Genomic DNA, 22,641 nt, shown 5'->3' with positions numbered 1-22,641 from the left:
TGCAGTGTGACCTTAGTGACTGGTAGATTCCGAGCACTTCCGCTCTGTGTTCTAGAGGAGTGATCATGTAGGTTTCTCATGAAATGAGATGGGCAGATTCCAGTTACACAGGGGTAGGAGGCCAGTGTGGCCACACGGGGGATGGACATACCCTGCCCACATCTCTGGATTGGCGCTGACGAGTACTTCTCGTGGGAGCAGAGCCAAGTCTCCTAGATCACTTGAGTTTTTAAACCATATTTCTTCTGGAATTTTCCACTTAAGTAACTTGCACAGTGGTTTTGTTTTAAATTACTTGTATTTATTAAAGAGAGAAAGAGGGAGATGGAGTGAGAGAGAATGGGCACACCAGGCTGCAAAGAACACCAGGTGCATGGACTACCTCATGCATCTGGGTTAAGTGGGTCCTGGGAAATCAGACCTGGGCCGTTTGGCTGTGCAGGAAAGCGCCTTAACCACTAAGCCATCTTGCCAGTCCTCCTGTTTTATTTTAATACAAAGACATTTCTAAAATTCTGCCAGTGCCTAAAAGCAGGCAGCACTGTGCAGAGGGCTGCTTCTGTTTCCTGGCGTTAATGGACTTTTACCCATACAGCAAAACGGGGCTGGTCACCACCACCTGGGAGAGGCTGTACTTCTTCACCCAAGGTGGGAACCTCATGTGCCAGCCCAGGGGGGCTGTGGCTGGAGGTCTGATCCAGGATCTGGACAACTGCTCGGTGATGGCCGTGGATTGTGAAGACCGACGCTACTGCTTCCAGATCACCACTCCTAACGGAAAACCGTATGCCTCGCGGGGCTCTCCTGGGAGGACAGCGTGTATAGTGAGGGGCTTCCCAGCTTTTTCCCAGAGGTCCCACTCGAGGTCATGATCTTTGGGAGAAAAGGTCCTATGTTCTCACTAACAAGTGCAGGTGACAGACATCTCAGCTGCCTTACTGGGGACACCCTGGTGAGGATCTGTCTGCTCCTGGGGAGTAGTGCTCCAAGGAGTTCCAAATCCCACGGAAGTGTCTCAGGGCTTACTTGCCTGTGGGGTGGAGTGAGAGGAAGGTTGGGATGTCATGGGCCATACTCTAGACCTACATCTACTGTAGACATCCTCTTTCCTCTGGTGACTGGCAGTGATCCAGGAAGGAGGATGCCTGGATTCTAGTTGTGGGCCCATGCAGTTATGTAACTGCTCTGGGCCTGGGTCTCCTCATATGGGAAACAGGGATGAGATCTGTGCTCCATCCACACAGACATGGGAAGGAAGGAACTAGCAGAGGCTGAGTCCCTGAAAGAGTGAAGGCTATGGTAAAGGTGGGACAGTATGACCATCATACATCCCTTGCCCTCAATGTACAGACGTTTTAGTTCTTAGAAACATGTTAAGCCCTTTCTTGGGCATGGTTTGAGTAGTGGACAGACCCAAGCCTTGGTGCCTTGGATCATCTGAGAACCTGCCATAGTCACAGACTTTGGCTAGAAGATCCAAGTCCAGGCTTCTCACGTGTAGATAAAACAGCTGAGGGCCAGAGAAAGCAAATGTGTGACCAAGACCAGGCAGTCCATTAGCAGTGGAGCCAGACCAAGGCCCTGTTTTCTTTCCACTGCAACCTGTATTCAGTTGATGGAGAATGCTCCAGGGCCCCCAGGACCTGGAATGCACTGACTTGGATGTATCTTTTTTCAGGGGAATAATCCTCCAGGCAGAGAGCAGAAAGGAAAATGAAGAGGTAATGCTTTGTCTGTTTCTCCTCTGTCCCGGTGTGGGTGACTCTGGGACTCAGTGTTCTTTCTGATGTCCTCTGCAGTGGATATGTGCAATAAACAACATCTCCAGGCAGATCTACCTGACAGACAACCCTGAGGTAATTAGCAGCTGCCCACGCTCTTCCTGAAAGGCAGGCAGGCATCCCCTTCCAGACTGAGCATGTCTCTCCTGTGGCTTCCACGTAGGCTGTGGCCATCAAGTTGAATCAGACGGCTCTTCAGGCGGTGACTCCCATTACAAGTTTTGGGAAAAAACAAGAAAGCTCCTGCCCCAGGTAACTAAAGTATAAAGGAAACGAGCTTTAGTGAAGGCAAACTAATGAGCAATACGAGACAAGTTGTTGGAGCACAGACGAGTGGTGGAGCTGGGACTCAAACCTGTGTGCAAAAGTACACTACTTCATCGTTTCTTGTTTGGAAATCACTCTGTAGCCCAGGCTGGCCTGGAATTCCTGGCAATCCTGCTTGCCTTAGCCTCCCCAGTACTGGGATTAAAGGTGTGTTCTGCCCCACCCAGCTCTGCTGTTATCATTACTAGTGACATGTTCATGAAGATAGCTTCTGTTTTGAACATTAAGGATTTATTCTAGGAATCCCATATTTTGTCTTAAGGAGTCTCCATGTGGCGAGTGTAGGCAATAGAGGGCTGGCTGCGTTGTCACGCTGATGGAAGCATGGTACCAGAGCAGACTGAGGTCATGACTATTTAGTCATAGCTTAGTGGCATGGCATCAGCGTTCTACACACCCCACCTACTGGTCCAGAAGGAAGCCACTTGAAAACTGATTATGTGGTTTTCAGGTTTGTGCACTTGACACTGAGGAAGAGTAGGAGGTGCGGCCAGCACATAGGTGTGACTGTCCAGTACCTGTCCCTTTACGCATCTATTAGTTCTTGACTAAACTCATCCACTGGCCCTTTGGACCTTTGTCTCTTCAACTTTGTGACATGATCCCCAAGGCCCATGAGCTCTAAGATGCTCTTTCTAGAGAACCCATGCAGTTTAATTAGTGTTAGTAACCAGGCATTGTGATTGGTTTTCTAAGAGGACATAACTTGCAACTCTGAACTCAATAACTGATTTTCCTCCTGTTCTAGAATAAGTGAATCATTCTTAGCCTACAGAGGGACACAGGAGATCCCTGAGGGTAAGAAAAGACTAAGCCAGCCAACTAAATGAACCCAAAGCTTAAAAAGGTGACCAGCAGTTTCCAGATGATCCCAGAGCTGTGGGAGAACTACTTTTGTTAGGATCAGCTCATGAAGAATAAAATATTTCAACGACTATTATGGAAAAGACACACACAAATTACATTCATGGGATCACACTAAAAAGCAAACATGTGGCTTTTACACACTGTAGTTTCCATGTATGTACTGTTCATTGATCCAGCTACTCAACAATACTTCTTGAATACCCACTGTATGCCTGGGCCTGGGCTACATACTAAAGCTTAGAGACTGCTTAGAAAAGACAGGAAGTAAACAGATACTTAGTTCTGATGGAATGTCAACGACTGGGGTGCTGTCCGAAGGGACTGCAGGCTCGCTGCCGTGGAGACACGCCGACAGGAGGAAAAGAGGCCCTCTTGCGGAAGGCCAGATGCAGTGTCCCGACAGCAGGAAAGAGCTTATCGTACTTGAGCAAGTGAAAGAGCCCCACTGTGGGTGGACAGAGGTCACATAGGCAGCAAGTCACAAGGTTGGGCAGGGGCAAGTGGCAAAGAAAGCCATGGGGAGCCCAGGAAGGTTCTGGGAGGTGTGCAAGAGGACCACTGTGATCCCAGCTGGGTTATTTCCTTTTCACCCTCTGGGTGGCCACAACCTTGACTTTCTCCCTTTGAAGTATCACACGTCTCCAGTGCTTAAAGTCATGTCCCTGTCATAGTGGCAGGATCAAACAGCAGATGTAACTTGACCATTGAGATTGGAGGCAGTGAGGAGACCTCCGTTCTTCATCCACCTGCTCCTGCAAGTTCTGTAGAGGCCTGTGCCTTTGAGTGTAAAATCAGCACCCTCTAAGAGTTGTTCTTGCAGTGAAGCTCTCCAAGCATGTGCATTATGTTCCCACATTCTGTTCGTTATGGCCATCTGTGAAACAGCTGCTGTAGTTTCAGATGATATATTCAGTTGTTGACATGCTTAATAGGAAAATATTTCCACAAAAATATCAAATGAGGGCTGGAGAGATGGCTTAGCAGTAAAGGCACTTGCCTGCAAAGCCTAAGGACCCATGTTTATCTCTCCCAGTCCCATGTAAGCCAGACACAAAGGTGAGGCAAGCACAAGGTCACACTTGCCCACTAGGTGGTACAAACATCTAGAGTGCAATTTCAGCGGCTGAGGCCCTGATGTACCAGTTCTCTGTCTCCATTTCTCTCTCACTAAAAAATAAAATGTCAAATGAAAAAGAGTATTGAGAATGTTTACAGTCCGGTGTAAGAAATTTAAATGTTGTGGTCATCTTTGCCCTGACTCAGAGGAGTTTACAAAGTAGCTTGGAAAGTATTTTTTAAATTTGTGTTATGTGCATGGGCATACTAGGGTATCTCGATGCTACAAAGAAATGTCAGATGCTTGCATCGCTTTGTGCATATGGCTTTACATGGGAACTGGGGGGCTAAACGTGGGCCAGCAGGCTGTTTTGCAAGGAAGTGCCTTTAACTGCTGAGCCATCTCTCTAGCTCCTGGAAAGGATTTTTAACCCATTAAGTTAAGGAGCCTGGGGAGTTGGTATAGTACTTACCATATAAACTAGCCTCACACTCCTGGTGATCCTTCCACCTCAGCCTCCTGAGTGCTGAAATTATGTGTGAGCCACCATACCTGGCTTAGCTAATGTATTTTGAGTGCCTACTATGTGCCTAGTATTAAATATGTCTTAGCTATAAGAGAGATGGTTTAGTGATTAAGGCATTTGCCTGTGAAACCTAAGGACCCAGGTTTGATTCCCCAGTACCCACATAAGCCAGATGGACAAGGTGGCACATGTGTCTGGAGTTAGTTTGCAGTGGTTAGAGGCCCTGGTGTGCCCATTCTATCTGCCTCTTTCTCTCTCTAAATAAAGAAATGAAGTATTTTTAAAAGCTTTAAAACACTCTTAGATGTAAACAGGTTAGTATATAATGTAACGAGTACTAATCAGTATATAATGTAGGATATAATATAACACACAGTTCAAATACTGAGCAGCAGAGTGGACTATAAGTAGTGGAGGGACTGGAATGGGTTAGCCAAGGATATGGATGGAGTTTGGAAACTTATTTGTACAATCAATTGAGACTATTAAAAGTCAAATCAGCATCAAAACATATGGTTAAATGTGCTTGTTCCCCCCCCGCCCCATTCTATTTTACACTCTAGTCAGAACCTGAAAAATTCAGAGACAGAAAATGACACGCATATTCCCAAAGCAGCAGCCAGTATTCCTGAGACAGAAGAACTGATTGCACCTGGAACACCTATCCAGTTTGACATCGTACTTCCTGCTACAGAATTCCTTGATCAAAACAGGGGCAGCAGGTATGGACTGAGGGAGGGGATCTCTGGGAAAAATGCAAATCAGTTTGTTGTCTCCTGTCTTCAACACCACCTTGCTGACTTACTGCCTGCCATAAGAGTTGAAATGCTAAGCATCCTTTTAGCTGCAGCTGTCAGGCTTGCTGACCTCTGGCTGTTCCCCTAGGCGTACCAACCCCTTTGGTGAAACTGAGGACGTGTCATTTCCAGAAGCAGAGGGTAAGTGGCTAGTTCGGTGTATATATCCTTTCTCTTGCACAGAATAACAAGGGCCACTGAAATGAGAGGTGAAGTCATGTTCTATAGCTAACGCTTAGAATATTTCCAGTTCTGGCCCCTGGATTGGCTCCTCTCTGGAAATGTAGTAGGGCACAATATGAGGGCAGATCTAGGACAACCGAAGGTAGTGTTTTCTGTGGCTGTTTTAGCATTAGCCATACCTATACCCTTTAAGCCCCTTTAGAGCTGCATGGAAGTAGTTAAGTCTAAATCTGTTATGACAGTCCCATAAAAGATTCTCAAAGAGAAAAAAATGATCACATTAAAATAGTCTTCGGGGGCTGGAGAGATGGCTTAGCAGTTAAGCGCTTGCCTGTGAAGCCTAAGGACCCCAGTTCGAGGCTCGGTTCCCCAGGTCCCACGTTAGCCAGATGCACAAGGGGGCGCACGCGTCTGGAGTTCGTTTGCAGAGGCTGGAAGCCCTGGCGCGCCCATTTTCTCTCTCTCCCTCTATCTGTCTTTCTCTTTGTGTCTGTCACTCTCAAATAAATAAATAAATTTTAAAATAGTCTTCGTACAGAGCTGGAGAGATGGCTCATCACTTAAGGTGTTTTCCTGCAAAAGCCTAAGGACCAGAGTTCAATTCCCCATGAAAGGCCAGAGGCATAAAGTGGCACATGTGTCTGGAGGCCTTGACACATCCATTCTCTCTTCTGTTTCTGTGCTTGCAAATAAAAAAATTTTAAACATTTGTTTTTATTGACAACTTCCATAATTGTAGACAATATTCCATGGTAATTCCTTCCCTCCCCCAACTTTCCCCTTTAAAACTCCACTCTCCATCATATCCCCTCTCAGTCTTTTATTTTGATGTCATGATCTTTTCCTCCTATTGTGATGGTTTTGTGTAGGTAGTATCAGGTAATGTGAGGTCATGGATATCCACGCCATTTTGTGTCTGGAGGAGCACGTTGTAAGGAGTCCTACTTTTCCTTTGTCTCTTACATTCCTCCCTCCACCCCTTCTGCAATGGACTCTGAGCCTTGGAAGGTGTGATAGAGGTACTTCAGTGCTGAGCACTCCTGTCACTTCTTCTCAGCACCATGGTGCCTTCTGAGTCATCTCAGAGGTCACCGCCATCTATAAAGAGAAGCGTCTCTAACCAAAAGTGAGAGTAGCATTAGTATGTGGGTATGAACATTAAGAGAAGTGCTTATTGGGCAGTTTGGTGAGCATAGCAGATGTTACACCCCCTAGGGTCCATGACTACCCCTGTGGTAGGTTTTCAGTAACAGGGATATATTCCCTCCCATTGAGTGGTCCTCCGGTCTAATTAGAGGGCAGTTGTTTTCCCCCATAACAGACATGCCACTATTGCACCCGTTGGCTCATTTTGGCCTGACTAGCAAAATATAAGGCTGGCAGTGTCCACTGTTGAGTATCTTCTCTGGTGATTTCTCTTCCATTGAACTGCATGCAGCATAGCTTTATCCAGCTTTTTGTCAGCTGGTCTACATGGAGGAGGTTCTCAGCTCAGCTCCAGCAGGACTTTTCCAGTAACCTTGTACCCAAGTATGTGCAGTCTTCAGCAATAGGGTCTTACCATCTATTCCTGGTGGGAAACCAAGGGCCTTGGGAATGGCCTGTAATGTTTTGGGAGTATCAGGGCCCTCACTGGCCAACAACTCACTACTAGAAAGAGGATATAAAGGGAATAGAAAGGGAGGGAGGGGGGACTTAATAGGATAGTATTGTATATATGTAAGTACGACAGATTAATGGGGGTGAAAAGGCCTAAATAAGGCCAAGCCAAGAGATTGAGTAAAGGAAAGGTGGAGGAAGGGCTAATCAAAATCTAAGAGGATATAAATAAGTCCTATGGAAACCTTTTTTGGACAGACTCAGAAGCCATAGACTGCTACTAGAAAAATTTCAGTGCCAGGGATGGGATACCTTCCAGTGAGTTGTTGGCCAGGGAGGTCCCTGATACCCCCTAAAATTTTAGACATTTTTAAAAATAGTCTTAGTACAGCTGGAGTGGCAGCAAATATGTATAATCCCAGCACTAGGAGAGGATTGCTGTGAGCTCAAGGCCTAATTCAGTTAAGCTTATTTTGATACCCCAGCCAAGAAAGCTTGAGAATACCATCAGGATGAAGTACTCCCAGGGACATGCCTCCCTTAAATTTACTGTAACTTAAGAATTTGCATTCCAAGAACTTTGTTCTTTGAGGCAAGCCCAACAAACGTTTTAAATATATGTATGTATGTATACATACATACACACACACACACACACACACACACACACACACACACACACACACAAAGTTGAGAGAGAGAATGGGCACGCCAGGGCCCCCAAGCCACTGCAGACAAACTCCAGATGCTTGCACCCCCTTGTGTAGCTGGCTTACATGGGTCCTAGAGAATCAAACCAGACCCCTTTGGCTTCTCAGACAAACGCCTTAACCACTAAGCCATCTCTCTAGCCCCCTCCCTTTTTTTTTCGACATAGGGTCTCACTCTAGCTCAGGTTGACCTGGAATTCACTATGTAGGCTCAGGGTGGCCTCGAACTCATGGTGATCTTCCTACCTCTGCCTCCCAAGGGCTGGGATTAAAGGCGTGCGTCACCACACCCAGCCCTTTTTTTTTTTTTTAATGCAATGGAGAGGGAGAGAGACTTGACACACCAGGGCATCCGGTCACGGCAATCAATCTCCAGATGTGTACACCCCCTTGTGTACATGTGCGACCTTGCACATTCACATCACTGTGCATCTGGCTTACATAGGACCTGGAGAGTAGAACTTAAGTCCTTAGGCTTCACAGGCAAGTGCCTTAGCTGCTAAGCCATCTCTCCAGCCCAAGAACTTTGTTCTAATGATAACAGTATATGTTTCAATCTGGCTGTTTACTTGTATCTAGATAATTTTTCACACACCATGCAAAACAATTAAATTTGGTGGCTATGATGATCATGCCTATAATCCCAGTACTGGAGAGGCTGAGAGAGATCACAAGTTCAAGACCAAGCTGGGCTACATAACAAGACCCTGTCTCAAAAAGAAAATAACTGAAGAGATGGCTTAGTGGTTAAGGCACTTGCCTGTAAGACTTAAAGACTAGAGTTCAGTTCCCCTGTACCCATGTAAAGCCAGATGCACAGAGTGGTGCACGCATCTGAAATTCACTCTGTAGTCTCTGGTGGCCTCGAACTCACGGCGATCCCCCTACCTTGGCCTCCCAAGTGCTGGGATTAAAGGCATGGGCCCCCATGCCCAGCTAGCTTTATGTTTTTTAAATCTTTTTTCTTTTATTTGAGAGAGAGAATGAGCACACTAGGGCCTTCAGCTACTGCAAATGAACTCCAGTTGCATATGCCCCCTTGTGTGCATGTTTGGCATTATGTACTTGTGTCACTGTGCATCTGGCTTATGTGGATCCTGGAGATTTTAACATGAGTTCTTCGGCTTAGCAGGCAAGTGCCTTAACTGCTAAGTCATCTCTCCAACCCTAGCTTTACATATATACATATATTTTTTCAAGGTAGGGTCTCACTCTAAGCTCAGGCTGACCTGGAACTCACTATATAGTCTCAGGGTAGCCTCAAACTCATGGTGATCCTCCTACCTCTGCCTCCCGAGCGCTGGAATTAAAGGCATGTGCCACCACACCCAGCGGCTCTACATATTTTAACTTTTTTTTTTTTAGATGAAATGCCTGACAAAATTTTTTTTTAATTTTTTTAATTTTTATTAGCATTTTCCATGATTACAAAAAAAAATCCCATGGTAATTCCCTCCCTCCCCACCCCCCACACTTTCCCCTTTGCAATTCCATTCTCCATCATATTACCTCCCCAGCACAATCATTGACTTTTTTTTTTTTGAGGTAGTATTTTACTATAGTCCAGGCTGACCTGGAATTTGCTATGTAGTCTCAGGGTGGCCTCAAAACTCATGGCGATCCTTCTACCTGTGTCTCCCAAGTGCTGGGATTAAAGGCATGTACCATTATGCCTGGCTAAATGCTTATTTTTAAAGACAAAGAAGAAAGAAGTTTGTATTATTATATTATAAAAATGGCCCCTGAAACATTCTTCTTCATATTTCAGTTAGAGTTGCTATGACTCAGTTCTGTCAAGTGTGAAGTTAAAAGCCAAGAGTGAAGTTAGACCTGGTGGCACAAGCTTGTAATCCCAGCTACTTGGTTGGTGTAGACAGATCACAAGTTCAAAGCCAGCCTGATTAACTTAATGAGACCTTGTTAAGAAGTAAACAGTGAGGCTGGGGCTGTAGCCCAGGGTAGAGTACTTGCTTAGACTGTGCACAGCTGAAGTGCAGGAAAAAGCCATATGGGCAGTTCTTTAAAATTAATAAGCAATGTTTCCGTTTACAGTTTCCATTAGCCCATGAAAGATTACTTTGGCTCTTTAGTAGTAAGATGTATGAACTGAGTGAGACTCAGCATTTCTTCAGACTTCCCACACATAAATTCTCTTCAGTGGGCCCAAATAATGAATTTTCTCATGTCTAGTGGAATTGTTCTTATTGTACATTTTTAGTTCATCAGTTACCATTTGCTCATTGTGTAGATGAGAACAATGAGCCTTACTGGTCAACAGAAATTCCAAGCAGACTGGCAGACACAGACAGTAAGAGATTCTGAGATTTGGCAACACTGGACTCCTAAAAGCCACATGGAGAACTTTTGGTGGGAAAAGGCCAGTCCTGAGTCTGTTCTCAGCTGGGTGCCTGACATTGCTATGCACATCAACGGAGGTCCGTGTGACTCTGAGCACAACATGCTCTCTTGCAGACTCCCTTTTGCAACAGATGTTTATAGTTCGGTTTCTGGGATCAATGGCAGTTAAGACCGACAGCTCTGCTGAAGTGATTTATGAAGCGATGAGACAAGTACTGGCTGCTCGGGCTATCCACAACATCTTCCGTACCACCGAATCCCACCTGATGGTCACCAGCCAAAGTCTGAGGTACATTCCCATCTGCGACGTTAGTGCGAGAATTCTCCAGCCTATGACTCGCAGGCCACAGAGACCCAGGATAGCCATGAATGTGGCCCAGCAAAAAGTCCTAAGTTGCACAGTTCTCAAGTCGTCACACTGTCATGTATGTACACCCTCACAACCTGTAGATGATCGCCTAACTAAAGGTGCTACCCGTGTTTTTACTAAACCACGCCCCTTTCTGCATTTTGATTTTTAATGCACACGGGATGAAATGTGCACCTTCAAGGACAAGGACCAGCTGGGTGTGGCAGTACACCTGTCATCTAGCACTTGGGAGGTTGAGGCAGGAGGTCAGTGAGACCCTGTCTCAGAAAAAGAAACGAAAAAGACAATTGGTAACTTTGAAATTTCAGTTATCAGTGAATATAGGTTGACTATCACCTATTTGAAATGCTTAGAACCAGAAGTGTTAACAGTTTTGGAATTGTGTAAATATGTAATGAGGTATCTTGGGGCTAGGACCCCAAAATATTTTATTTACATCTTTCACACACAGCCTAAGGTATTATTACCTAATATTCTTAATAATTTTGGGCAGGAAACAAAGTTTCACGCTGTGGAACTTTTTACCATGGCATCCCATCTGCACATTTCAGATGCTAGAGCAGCTGAGACTTTTTGAATTTTCTGATTAGGGATATTCAACCTCTACCGTGTTCCTAAAGATGCCACTACCATAGTAACCTCAGTCCCATCTCAAGACCTTGAAAAATACACATGCTTACAAAACCTGCAGGTCTGGGTTTGATTCTTCAGTATCTACCTAAATCCAGATGCACAAAGTGGGGTATAGTCTGCAGGTAAGTTTGCAGCAGCAAGAGGCCCTGATATTCCCATATTCACACACAAACATACACACACACCTTTCTCTCAAATAACTTTTTTTTAATTTGAGAGCGACAGACACAGACAGAAAGACAGATAGAGGGAGAGAGAGAGAATGGGCGCACCAGGGCTTCCAGCCTCTGCAAACGAACTCCAGACGCGTGCGCCCCCTTGTGCATCTGGCTAACATGGGACCTGGGGAACCAAGCCTCGAACCGGGGTCCTTAGGCTTCACAGGCAAGCGCTTAACCGCTAAGCCATCTCTCCAGCCCTCAAATAACTTTTTTAAAATGGCCCCAAAGAAGAAAGAATGACTCTTCCTAAAATAGCTGGACAACAACTTGTTTGTAGTAAGGGAAGCCATGCTGTATGACTTGGGGTTTCTGGTACTAAGGTCCATGTCATTGTTTAGCAGGTGGTCAGTAGCCACATGTAGCCACATGGAATCCAGATGTGTTACAAGTACTAGATATATACACATTTCTAAGATTCTTTAACTGCTCCCAAAAAGAATATAAAATCACTCTACATATTTTAGGTTAATTATATGTGTAACTGCAACTATTTTAGATATACTGAATTAAGTAAATTTCACTTCTTTTCCCTTAACATGATTGCTGGAGAACTTTACTGTGGAAGACTGAGTGTATTTCTGCTTTAAGCCAGTAAGCCTTAGTGAATGTTCACGCCTGGATTGGCCTATCATCTGACCTTTTCCTTCAGCTATGAAATTACACGTAGAAAATAAGTTTTATTAGCTTTAGAAATGTTGACTAGAACTGTTGCAAAAATGTGAATACAGTTACTTTTCTCTATAAATCTGCCCTTTTTGTTTGTTAGGAACCTTACTCCTGAAAGGTAGGTTATTATGAATAAAAACATTGGCTTTTAAAAAAGCTTTTCTCCCAAGTATGTCCTTGGGTCCATATAGAAATTAGCTCATTATTCTTAACATCCAAATGATCAATGCATATCTGCTTGTTTTAGACATTTTATGTACATACAATTATCACCATTTATGCAAACACAGTATTTTTTCTTTCACCTATAAAATTTATTGCAATCTGATAATATGCCATGTCATAACTGTTATCACTAAAAGTATATATGGTGGAAATGTATATATTGAAGAGAGCAATAAATTCTGTTAAAAGACTGCTCCTCTTACACTGGTAAGGTTTGTCATAACTCCTTTGCTGTTGTCTCACACCTACCCCTATGTTTTTAAGGTTAAACTTACAATAAGTGAATTCAGTGTTGGAGAGATGCTCGGTCAGTAAAGTGTTTGCTTTGCAAGCATGAGGAGTGAGTTCAGCCTCACACAGGTGCCTGTAATCCTAGCCCTGGGAGGCAGAGGAGCCCTGGAGCTTGCCGGCTAACCTGGCTCCGGACAATGACAGTGCATCTCAGAAAGAGGACACGTGGCATTCCTGTGGATGACATCCAGGGTGGTACCCTGCACAAGTGTGCATGCATGCACAAGAGAACAAGTTGACCAGCACGTCAGGGAAACGGAAGTAGCTAGTGAATGTTTCTTGTGAAGATGGCTGCACAACATATGATCCATCCATTCTATACATCAACTATTGAAAATCAATGTCGCATGTTTTTAATACAGGGGCCCCAAAATATGGTGCAATTCACTGTTCTGGTCACTGTATAATCTTCTAGTACAGACACCCTGAGTTTTACACAGGCTCAGCAATAGCAGAGATCACAGCACAGGTTCAGAGAACTTTGTCCTTCACCAGGCCTTACTTTTCATATATGAGAGCATTTGTGATTTCATTATGAACTTCTCTAAGGTCTTCTAAGAACTGAAGTTTACCCAACATTTATAACATAATGAATCTCTTGAACTTTCAGACTGATAGATCCTCAGACTCAAGTGTCAAGGGCCAATGTAAGTACCTCCATCTTGTGATTACTCCTGAATTCATCTGTGTTCTCTGTAAATACAGCCTATGTACATAACATTCTGCCAACTGCATGACTTTCCCAGAGAAAATAATCTTGTTTGCCTTTTAATTCCAGTTGTGTGATTATTCAGTCTCTTCTCTCCCTCCAGTTTGAGCTTACCAGTGTCACACAGTTTGCTGCCCATCAGGAAAACAAAAGGCTGGTTGGCTTTGTCATCCGTGTTCCAGACTCAACAGGAGAAGTCTCTCTGAGCACGTACATTTTTGAAAGCAACTCAGAAGGCGAAAAGGTCATCTTTTTTAAAATTTATTTTTATTAGTTATGGACATACTTAGTATGTAAACAACACATGTTGGCACCATCCTTACCCTCACCCCTGCGAAAAGGCCTTGTTTTTTCACAGTAAGATTTCCCAGTATCTCAGTGTAAACATGTCCATTCTTAGTGGGTGATTTCTGGGAGTGTACTATCTGTCTGGATAGAGTACTACTTCCTAGGAAAGCCCACTGAAAGAATATGACTGCATTAAATTCTCTCCAAGGAAAAGTAAGTGTTAGCTAAAACAGAGTAAGGAGCAACTTTAATAACAATGTAACTGTTTGATAAAGACATCATGAAGTATTAAAAGTACCACCTAATTTGTCTTTTAAAAATAAACTAAACGGGGCCCGGTGTGGTGGCGCACGCCTTTAATCCCAGCACTTGGGAGGCAGAGGTAGGAGGACTGCCATGAGTTTGAGGCCACCTGAGACTCCATAGTGAATTCCAGGTCAGCCTGGGCTAGAGTGAGATCCTACCTCGATAAACCAAAAATAAAAAAATAAAATAAACGCAAAAATAACAGCAGCAGATAGTCTTAGAGCAAACCAAGGAAGAAAATACCAGATGAGTACATATGAAGTGTTCTTAAGTATGAAAAACACAACACATTATCAAAATTAATCCTCTTCTGATTAAGCATTTATCACTGTGTATATGAACGTGCAGGGAAAAATGCCCTGTTAAGAATGTTAAACACTGGAATAATGTGGGTTTTCACCTACCTCAAATAGCAAAATTTTGTATGGCCTAATTGGGAACAGGAAGTCAGGGAAATTGGCACGAACAGTCACACTGAACAAGTCTCCTGTAGCCAGGTTCTGTCTTTGAGGTAGATGTGAGAGACAGTGGCCTCACTGCACTCCCTGTTCACATTTTTTTAATAAACTGTACATTTTTCTACCTTTGCCAAAGATTACTTTTCTTGTCTTTTGCAGATATGTTATGCTATTAATCTGGGGAAAGAAATTATTGAGGTTCAAAAGGTAAGGTGTATTTTTCATGCCAGTTTCATTACTATTCAGAGGACATCTGTGCACATGCCAAGATTCTTGCAAACAGAACCCTGGTGCTCACTAGACAGTGCTCCTAAGTTTGGTGTTCCTTTAAGCCTTCCACCCAGCAGACCTGCACTGCTGGTCCTGCTTCACTAATTTCTTGCTTACAAGCTGGCTGAATTTCTTTGCTTCCACTTTGTGCATCTGACTTTCTGTGGATGCTGGGGAACTGAACCAGGCCATCAGACATTGCAAGCAAGCATCTTTAACAGCTGAGCCATCTCTCCAGCAATTTCTTTGCTTTCAAATTAAGATGATACAAACACACTGTCTGCTCTACAGACTCAGAGGATAGTTACGTCCAGCACCTCTGCCAAAGACCAGGAACTCAGGGCAGAAAGGAGGACATAACTAAGATAATAGTAACAATCAGAAGTAGGTACACCTTTTCCACAGTCTTTATCTCCTAAAGCCTAGAAGGACAAATGGGTGTGGCTGTGTAGATTAAAGAGACACAAGCAAAGCAGTAGAAAGATACCAAAGGCAAAGGTTTTATGCAGGAAGTCCCTCTGTGGAATCTCTTGAGGAAAATGGTTACAAATTGCTGTATCAATCATTTTGGCCAAGAGAAAAAACATCCTAGATTCTAGAAGCCTTGATATTTTTTTTTTTTTTTTGAAGCAAGGAAAACTGCATGAAAGCACACATCCAAAGCCATCAGGAGGAACATAGTGGAAGTCAAGCTGGAGAGGTTTACATGCACCTTAAGCCTTTTCTTTTCCTTTCTTTCCTCTTAAACTCTCCTAACTTCAGGATCCAGAAGCACTGGCTCAATTAATGCTGTCTATACCACTAACTAATGACGGAAAGTATGTACTGCTAGATGACCAAGCAGACGACAGGGACGGAAGCCCACATGCAAACAGAGGTGCAGAATCTGAAGCATAGCTCACTGGGCCTCTGGGGGACGAGCATGCGCAAAGGAGAGCTACCTCCTTAAGGGTTTTCAACTTCTCTGATGTACAGGCACACTGACCTGCTTTCAGAAAGCCAACATCACTTGTGGAATGTACCTCTCAGTACCCTGACACAAAGACTGGGGAGGGAAGCAGTAAGGAATGGGTTACAACGTGCCTGCCCATCTACAAATGTAATTTTAGGTCCTTTGTGGTAAGTCTTTCCTTTAGACTGCATTGTTCAGTGCTCAGAATGAAAGCTATGAAAAATGCGTTGCTCACTTTATTTGGATGTCATCTTGTCACTTTCTAGTATCCTTTGTTAAAAATGGTAAAAGTCTGGATTTACAATTTGATAAATACTAAATGTTCCTATTAATATATTTTTGTATTTTACTTAGTGAGTTCTTAAGTGCCTGTCATTCTGAAAAGTATGTATTTAATTCAGTTTGCTTGTATTTGGACATCAGCATTACTACATGCAGTTAGGTGCTGAGCACTGCTTTGAGATCCAGGTACTTGTAGAGATGCAGGTCTAGTGTGATAACTGTTGTAGACCTTATGCAATAAAGACCTGTGGATGAGTATCACAATAGGTCCTTACTGAACTATAGCCTTCAGAAGTACAAGGTCCTCTTACAAATGACTGTGTGGTGACTATTTGCTGTGGACAGGGCACAGCTCCACTAGTTCCTGTTTCTTCTGAGCCAGACCTCCTCAAAGAAGGGACCAGTTAATTTTAGAACTCACTTGAAGCACCACTTGTCTTGGGGCTTGATATGACATTCCTGTTTCCTGGAGTCCCTGCCCACATTCCAGTTCTTCTTAATTATGGAATACTTTTTAAAGATCTCAAAACTGTACAGTGTATTTAGTTGTAACTATGTTCAACTAGTACTTTGTAATATTAACCTAGCAATAAAAATTGCCTTTCTCTTTCTTTTGCTTATTGTGGCTATTTTCTAGAACATCCCTGAAAGGAAACTAGTCTTGTCATGTAGCCTAAGCTGGCGTTAAACTTGCAATACTCCTTCCTCCACCTCCCAGGTGTGCTACACAATGCCCAGCTAGAACTTTGGTTTTTGTTGCTTTGGGGTTTTTTTAAGGTAGGATCTCATTCTAACCCAGCCTGACCTTGAACTCACAGCAATCCTCCTACCTCTGCCTCCCAAATGTTAGGATTAAAGGTATGTGCCACCATGCCTGGTTCTAGAACTTTGTGGGTTTTTTTTTGTTTTAAATTTTTTATTTATTTGAGAAGGAGAAGCAGAGACACACACACAGAGAGAGAGAGAGAGAATGGGCACACCAGGGCCTCTAACCACTACAAACAAAACTCCAGACCCATGCACCACCTTGTGCAGCTAGCTGACGTGGGTCCTAGGGACTTGAACCAAGGTCCTTTGGCTTTGCAGGCAAGCACCTTAACCACTAAGCCATCTCTCCACCCCTAGAACTTTGTTTTTTTGAAACACACTAAGCCCAGGCCAGCCTCAAATTCACAGTGATCCCCATACCTCTAGAGTGCTAGGATTAAAAGCATTAAGTCACCACACCCAACTCAAGGTCAGATCTTGCTCTAGCCCAGGCTGGCCTCAAACTTTTTTAGTTTTTAGAGAAAGAGAGAATGAGCGTGCCAGGACCTTCAGCCTGCTGTGAACTAATTTCCAGATGCATGCACCCCCTTGTGGCACACGTATGACACTGTGCACTTGCAGCACTGCATCTGGCTACATGGGACCTGGAGATTGGAACATGAGTTCTGAGGCTTCGCAGGCAAGTGCCTTAACCACTAAGCAATCTCTCCAACCTTTTATTTTTTTAATGGTGAATTAAACTTTCACTTAGAGGCAGCAGTACATGTATATAATCCCAACACTCAGGATGCTGGGGCATTGAGCTTGAGGAGTAAATCCCAAATGTCATCAGATCAACATATGCATTCATGTAACCAGATACTAGAGTGAAACTAGCTGTGTATCAACAAGAACTTCAGAATACTAAAGGTCAGAAAAGCATACAATCAGATCCATTTATTTTAAGCATATAAACACTATTATTTAGGAAAATGATGAAAAGCAAGTGACTAACCATCACCACACACAGAGATGAAGCCTGCAGTGAAAGCTTCTATGGGGATGTATAAATAGGTCTCTATCTACCTGGTGGCTTCCCAAATGCTTGATTTCTTCAAACTGTACGTATTGAAGCTGGAAAAATGGTTTAGTCAGTAAACTGCTTGCTGCACAAGCTTGAGAAGTAGAGTTCAGAGCTGGAAAGCTAAGTGGCAAAAGACCAATCTATTGAAATAAAAATATCTACTTACATCTGAGCATGATGGCACACGCCTTTGATCCCAGCACTTGAGAGGCAGATGGAGGAGAACTGTTGTGAGTTTGAGGCCACCCTGAGACTACACAGGAATTCCAGGTCAGCCTGGGCTAGAGTAAGACCCTACCTTGAAAAATAAATAAAAATATCTACTTATTGACTCTAATATATTTAATATACTGTATAATATATAAGAATTTACTTTTGTATAAACCAAACTCTAACTTTGCCATCACAATCTGCACTATGACTTTGCCTACTTTCTACAGATCTCCATTTAGTTTCCTTTGATTGAAAACCTTTGGCAACCCTATTAAATTGTTTCTAACATCTAAAAGCCCTTGTTCAGGGCTGGAGAGATGGTTTAGCAGTTAAGGCACTGGCCTGTGAAGCCTAAGGACCCAGGCTCAATTCCCCAGGACCCATGTAAGGCAGATGCATAAAGCAGCACATGTGTCTGGAATTCATTTGCAGTGACTGGAGGCTGTAGCATGCCCATTCTCTCTCTCTCCCTTTTTCTCCTTCCTCATCCCTCTCTCTTACATAAATATCTAGGGAGGAAGGCCCTGTTTTTCTTTAATTGTAGCATTTCATTTCCCTAAGGAATGCAATCTGAAATGTCTGCCACATGAAGCTAGAGAGAGAATCATACTAAAGTCTACTACTTTTTCATTTCATCAAGCCCAGCATAGTAACAGGAACATAATATATGCAATGGTATTTTTGCATTTTTCCCATTATATAAATTTAGTGCCAGGGAAGAAAAAAAGGCAAGGATCACACATTTCTCTAGCATGGGAAGATCAGATAGATCTCCCCTATGCCAGGGTAACACTTAAAGGGCTTTTCACCTGAGTGTGGTACACTTGGGAGGCTGAGGTAGGGGCTGTGCAAACTAGAAGCCCAGCTGAGCTCCATGGCAAGACCCTGTCTCAGAAAAAGGGAAGGAGCTTGTTTTTGAAACACTCTAAGCCCAGGCCAGCCTCAAATTCACAGTGATCCCCATACCTCTAGAGTGCTAGGATTAAAAGCATTAAGTCACCACACCCAACTCAAGGTCAGATCTTTTAGTTCAACTTCTGCCTGCACACAGAGTAAAAGTTACTTCTATTTATTTATTTGAGAGAGAATGGGCATGCCAGAGCCTCTAGCCACTGCAAATGAACTCGACACATGTGCCACCATGTGCATCTAGCTTACACGGGTTCTGGGAAATCAAACCTGAGTTCTTAGGGCTTTGCAGGCAAGTGTCTTAACCACTAAGCTTTCTCTACTGCCCATAGTTACTTCTAAAAACATTATTCACAATGCATTTAGGATCCCTTTCCAGGACTAAGATTTAAATAAAATAATAATTTCATGGGTTTTTTTGAGGTAGGGTCTTGCTCTAGCCCAGGCTAACCTGGAATTCACTCTAGTCTCAGGATGGTCTCAAACTCACAGCAATCTCCTTACCTCGGCATCCCAAGTGCTAGGATTAAAGACATGCACCACCACATCCAGCCATGTTGGTTTTTTGGTTGAAAACATCAACCTATGGGATGGCCAAGAATGAATAAAAGGAAGAAACAAAAGTTCTTTACCTGGTATCTACAGAAATGCAATACCAATTATATGCTGAAACATTCAGTCTGTGTACATGTAACATTTTGAAAGATGTTTTATTTATATTTATATATGGGGTGGGGGGCATCCAGCTACTGCAAATGAACTCCAGAGGCAGGTGTCTCCTTGTGCATCTGGCTTATGTGGGTCCCAAGGAATTGAACCTGGGTCCTTTGGCTTTGCAAGCAAGCACCTTAACTACTAAACCATCTCTCTAGCCCAACATTAAAAAAAAAAAAAAAAAACAGATTGCATGTATTTTAGTTACTGTTAAGAACTACTGGTTTAGCGTTGGGGGATATATATATATATAGCTCAGTGGTAGAGTGGTTGCCTAATTTCAATCCTCATACAACCAAAAAACTACTACTTTAAGACAGTCGATTCTGAACATAAATATCCAAGGGAAGGAAAAATTTACATATATTTTCTTAGAATGGGGAGGAGAAGGGAACCCCCACTCAAGTGAGGTAACACATATATGTACTATCTTTTACAAAAGCTAATCAGAACTGACAATGTTATGGTTAGTTCTTAATTCCTGAGGATGAACATCATTAGGTTTCTTTGTGTGTGAATGTACAACAAATATGTTCATACTTAAACTACAATATTGTCTGAAGAAATGCTAATGTTAGCCTGAAAAATCATCATTAAATGGATATATTAACTCAGGAGTAAACACATGGAAGCTTTGTTATTCTGTACTTTAATACCATTTAAACACTCATCTTTTCAGAGATTCCATTTCAAAAATATGAACTTATCATTTGTCCAGACTGCAGTGACATTATTTTTAACTAAAGGTAAAATAATAGTCACTTTCTTCTCAATTATAGGTACTCAAGGAGTTCACAAGTGAACTCCAACATTGATGATAACTCAACATTAACATGTGGGGACAATGAACAAAGACTGTTAAAAAAAAAAAAAAAGAACAGAACATACTGGTGCTATAAAATGGTGATTAATCTGATATAATCAAATCCAGTATCATTTAATATAAACATTTATAATAATGAAAATATAAATTATTAATTATGCAGCATGCTTTAGGGCCATTTCTACAGTTAGTATGAATCACAAATACCAATGCCTTTAATCCATTCATTGTCCATAATTCCGTAAACCATGTCTACATAATAAAAAACATACTCTTTTCTTCTGACTGAGCAGTGAAAGGATTTCTCTTGGGCTGGGAAAGTTCCCTGATCCTGACCAATGATTACAGGCAGGGCACTGCATACCTATTCCAAAAGCTGGGATCAAAGAACAATGTCAAAATTCTAACAGTGTTAGGATGACTTGCAGGATTTATCCAAAGCAAGGTTTAGCAGGCAAATACAATTTAAAAAATCAAGCATTTCCCAAAAATGATATTTGAATTACATCTAAGGTTTTAAACTTTCTTTTTCATCATAAAGGCATCATTTTATTGTATTTTACAAAGGCCATCATTAATCCATCTAACCACTAACAAACATACTTTTACAAAAATAAAGCTAGTTGCTTATTGGGAACAAAAATTACTCAAAATCTTTCATACTTTTAAAATCAGTAAGTGGTTTATTAGTTCTATTAAATACTCACAGTGGTAAATTTTTGAAAGCCTGCCATAATGCAGTTATTTAATCTTATACTTGATAAAAGAAAAGTCTGCCTAAACCATCACCAAGATTTCAACTTAATGTAATGTAGAAGAAACCTGAGTTTGGATGTAGAAATAATTCTTTTTTTATGATATACATCACTTCAAATCGAAGTGATGCTTCAAGCAGGACTTTATGGCTTTATCTGAGCTTTCTTTGAGTGTTAAGTAAATCTTAAATGTAAAGCAGTTAATGGAGGGTAAATGTTCCCAAAGCAATGTAAACTGGTTATAATCTGTCTCATCAAAGACATCAGCAGCTCTTGTGAATCACATGAAATTAACAATGCATGAAGGATCACCAGTTATACACTGTGCACAAAGGGTACACACATACTGTGCCTCACCTCTAGTATCAAAGCCATTTCATACAGCTTTTTAATAAGCATCATGATATGTACGCCTCATGAATTTTAGGCTCAATTCTTTTTTAGATATGTACTTACTGGCTGTATACAGTCTATGTACTGATTTTTTCCAATTGACTTCAGATAAATATTGATCAAAGACCTATGCAAATATAAATTACAAACACTCACATAGATTATAAGAATTCTGAGGCAACAGTTTGGGAATTTGGATTTGTCCTTCTATAACTTCATGAAGTAAGTGTTCCTAGGAACATCTGCTAGCCTGAAGTTCCAGATGAAAATTCAATTTTAAAATCTTATTCTCAGCCCTTGAAAAGTAGAGCCTTTAGAAATAGATAAGACTTACTCAAGAGCACTGTCTTAAACAGCTGCAACATCTACGTGTTTTCCAGAGGCATGACCCAGGAAATATTCACCAGATAGCTTAAACATCATTTCACTGGCAAAGGCATTCACACAGCTCTGACTCTCACACCGTCATTTCACCACAGGGTCAGCAGACACAGTGCAATCAGGCAGATCTCCACCGCTTGCTTTCATTTCCTCTGGAATATGTAAAAATAACAACGGAAATACTTATTTTCATTTTTTAGAAATGAATCAAATGAGAAGAGTTGTGTTACTACATTTTTGAGTTAAGTATTTCTCTACTATCACAAATTATACCTGGTGCTTATTTTTATTTTTTAAAATCTAAGCTAAAAACTATGAAAGCTTTGACTGGTTCTTAATGGAAGAGTGGAGTCAAGACGTCTAAAGTTAAACTTGAAACTTTTATAGGTGCTTTTCTCCTGGGAAGTTTTTTTTTTTTTTTTTTTTTTTGAAAGTGACAGAGACAGAATGGACGCACCAGGGCTTCCACGCACTGCAAGCGAACTCCAGATGCATGCGCCCCCTTGTGTGGAGAATCTAGCCTCGAACTGGGTCCTTAGGTTTCACAGTCACAAGCTTAACTGCTAAGCCATCTCTCCAGCCCCTCTCCTGGGAATTTTTGATACCCTTCATTGTCACCTTCTCTGCATTTCCTTCACCTGGGCCAAGAATCCATCATTATGGTGTTCTGCCACTAACAGAAACATGGCAGCAAAGTAATATGCCAAAGTTGTCCAGAATTATCTTCCTATTTGCATGTATAATTT

General features: G+C 42.3%; 2 protein-coding genes across 5 annotated transcripts in view; one reads left to right on the top strand and one right to left on the bottom strand.

The window, feature by feature from the left end:
* Appl2 (adaptor protein, phosphotyrosine interacting with PH domain and leucine zipper 2) overlaps positions 1 to 16,486 on the top strand; it is a 61,732-nt gene extending 45,246 nt beyond the window's left edge. For 2 of the 3 annotated variants that reach the window (XM_004650235.2, XM_045152641.1), the window contains 11 exons: positions 596 to 784; positions 1,679 to 1,721; positions 1,800 to 1,856; positions 1,945 to 2,033; positions 5,122 to 5,280; positions 5,444 to 5,496; positions 10,320 to 10,494; positions 13,222 to 13,258; positions 13,424 to 13,564; positions 14,532 to 14,579; positions 15,405 to 16,486. In XM_004650235.2, the coding sequence (XP_004650292.2) occupies positions 596 to 784; positions 1,679 to 1,721; positions 1,800 to 1,856; positions 1,945 to 2,033; positions 5,122 to 5,280; positions 5,444 to 5,496; positions 10,320 to 10,494; positions 13,222 to 13,258; positions 13,424 to 13,564; positions 14,532 to 14,579; positions 15,405 to 15,539 (1,126 nt within the window). In that variant the 3' untranslated portion in view covers positions 15,540 to 16,486. The remainder of the gene's footprint in view (positions 1 to 595; positions 785 to 1,678; positions 1,722 to 1,799; positions 1,857 to 1,944; positions 2,034 to 5,121; positions 5,281 to 5,443; positions 5,497 to 10,319; positions 10,495 to 13,221; positions 13,259 to 13,423; positions 13,565 to 14,531; positions 14,580 to 15,404) is intronic. The other variant, XM_045152642.1, reaches the window with a different exon arrangement.
* A 3,690-nt stretch (positions 16,487 to 20,176) lies between these two features.
* Washc4 (WASH complex subunit 4) overlaps positions 20,177 to 22,641 on the bottom strand; it is a 69,671-nt gene continuing 67,206 nt past the window's right edge. For both annotated transcript variants that reach the window (XM_045152405.1, XM_045152406.1), the window contains one exon: positions 20,177 to 22,047. In XM_045152405.1, the coding sequence (XP_045008340.1) occupies positions 21,980 to 22,047 (68 nt within the window). In that variant the 3' untranslated portion in view covers positions 20,177 to 21,979. The remainder of the gene's footprint in view (positions 22,048 to 22,641) is intronic.

The sequence above is a fragment of the Jaculus jaculus genome, chromosome 6 (assembly GCF_020740685.1).
Source record: "Jaculus jaculus isolate mJacJac1 chromosome 6, mJacJac1.mat.Y.cur, whole genome shotgun sequence".
NCBI classification, from domain to species: Eukaryota; Metazoa; Chordata; class Mammalia; order Rodentia; family Dipodidae; genus Jaculus; species Jaculus jaculus.
This window is presented reverse-complemented; position numbering and strand designations above follow the sequence as displayed.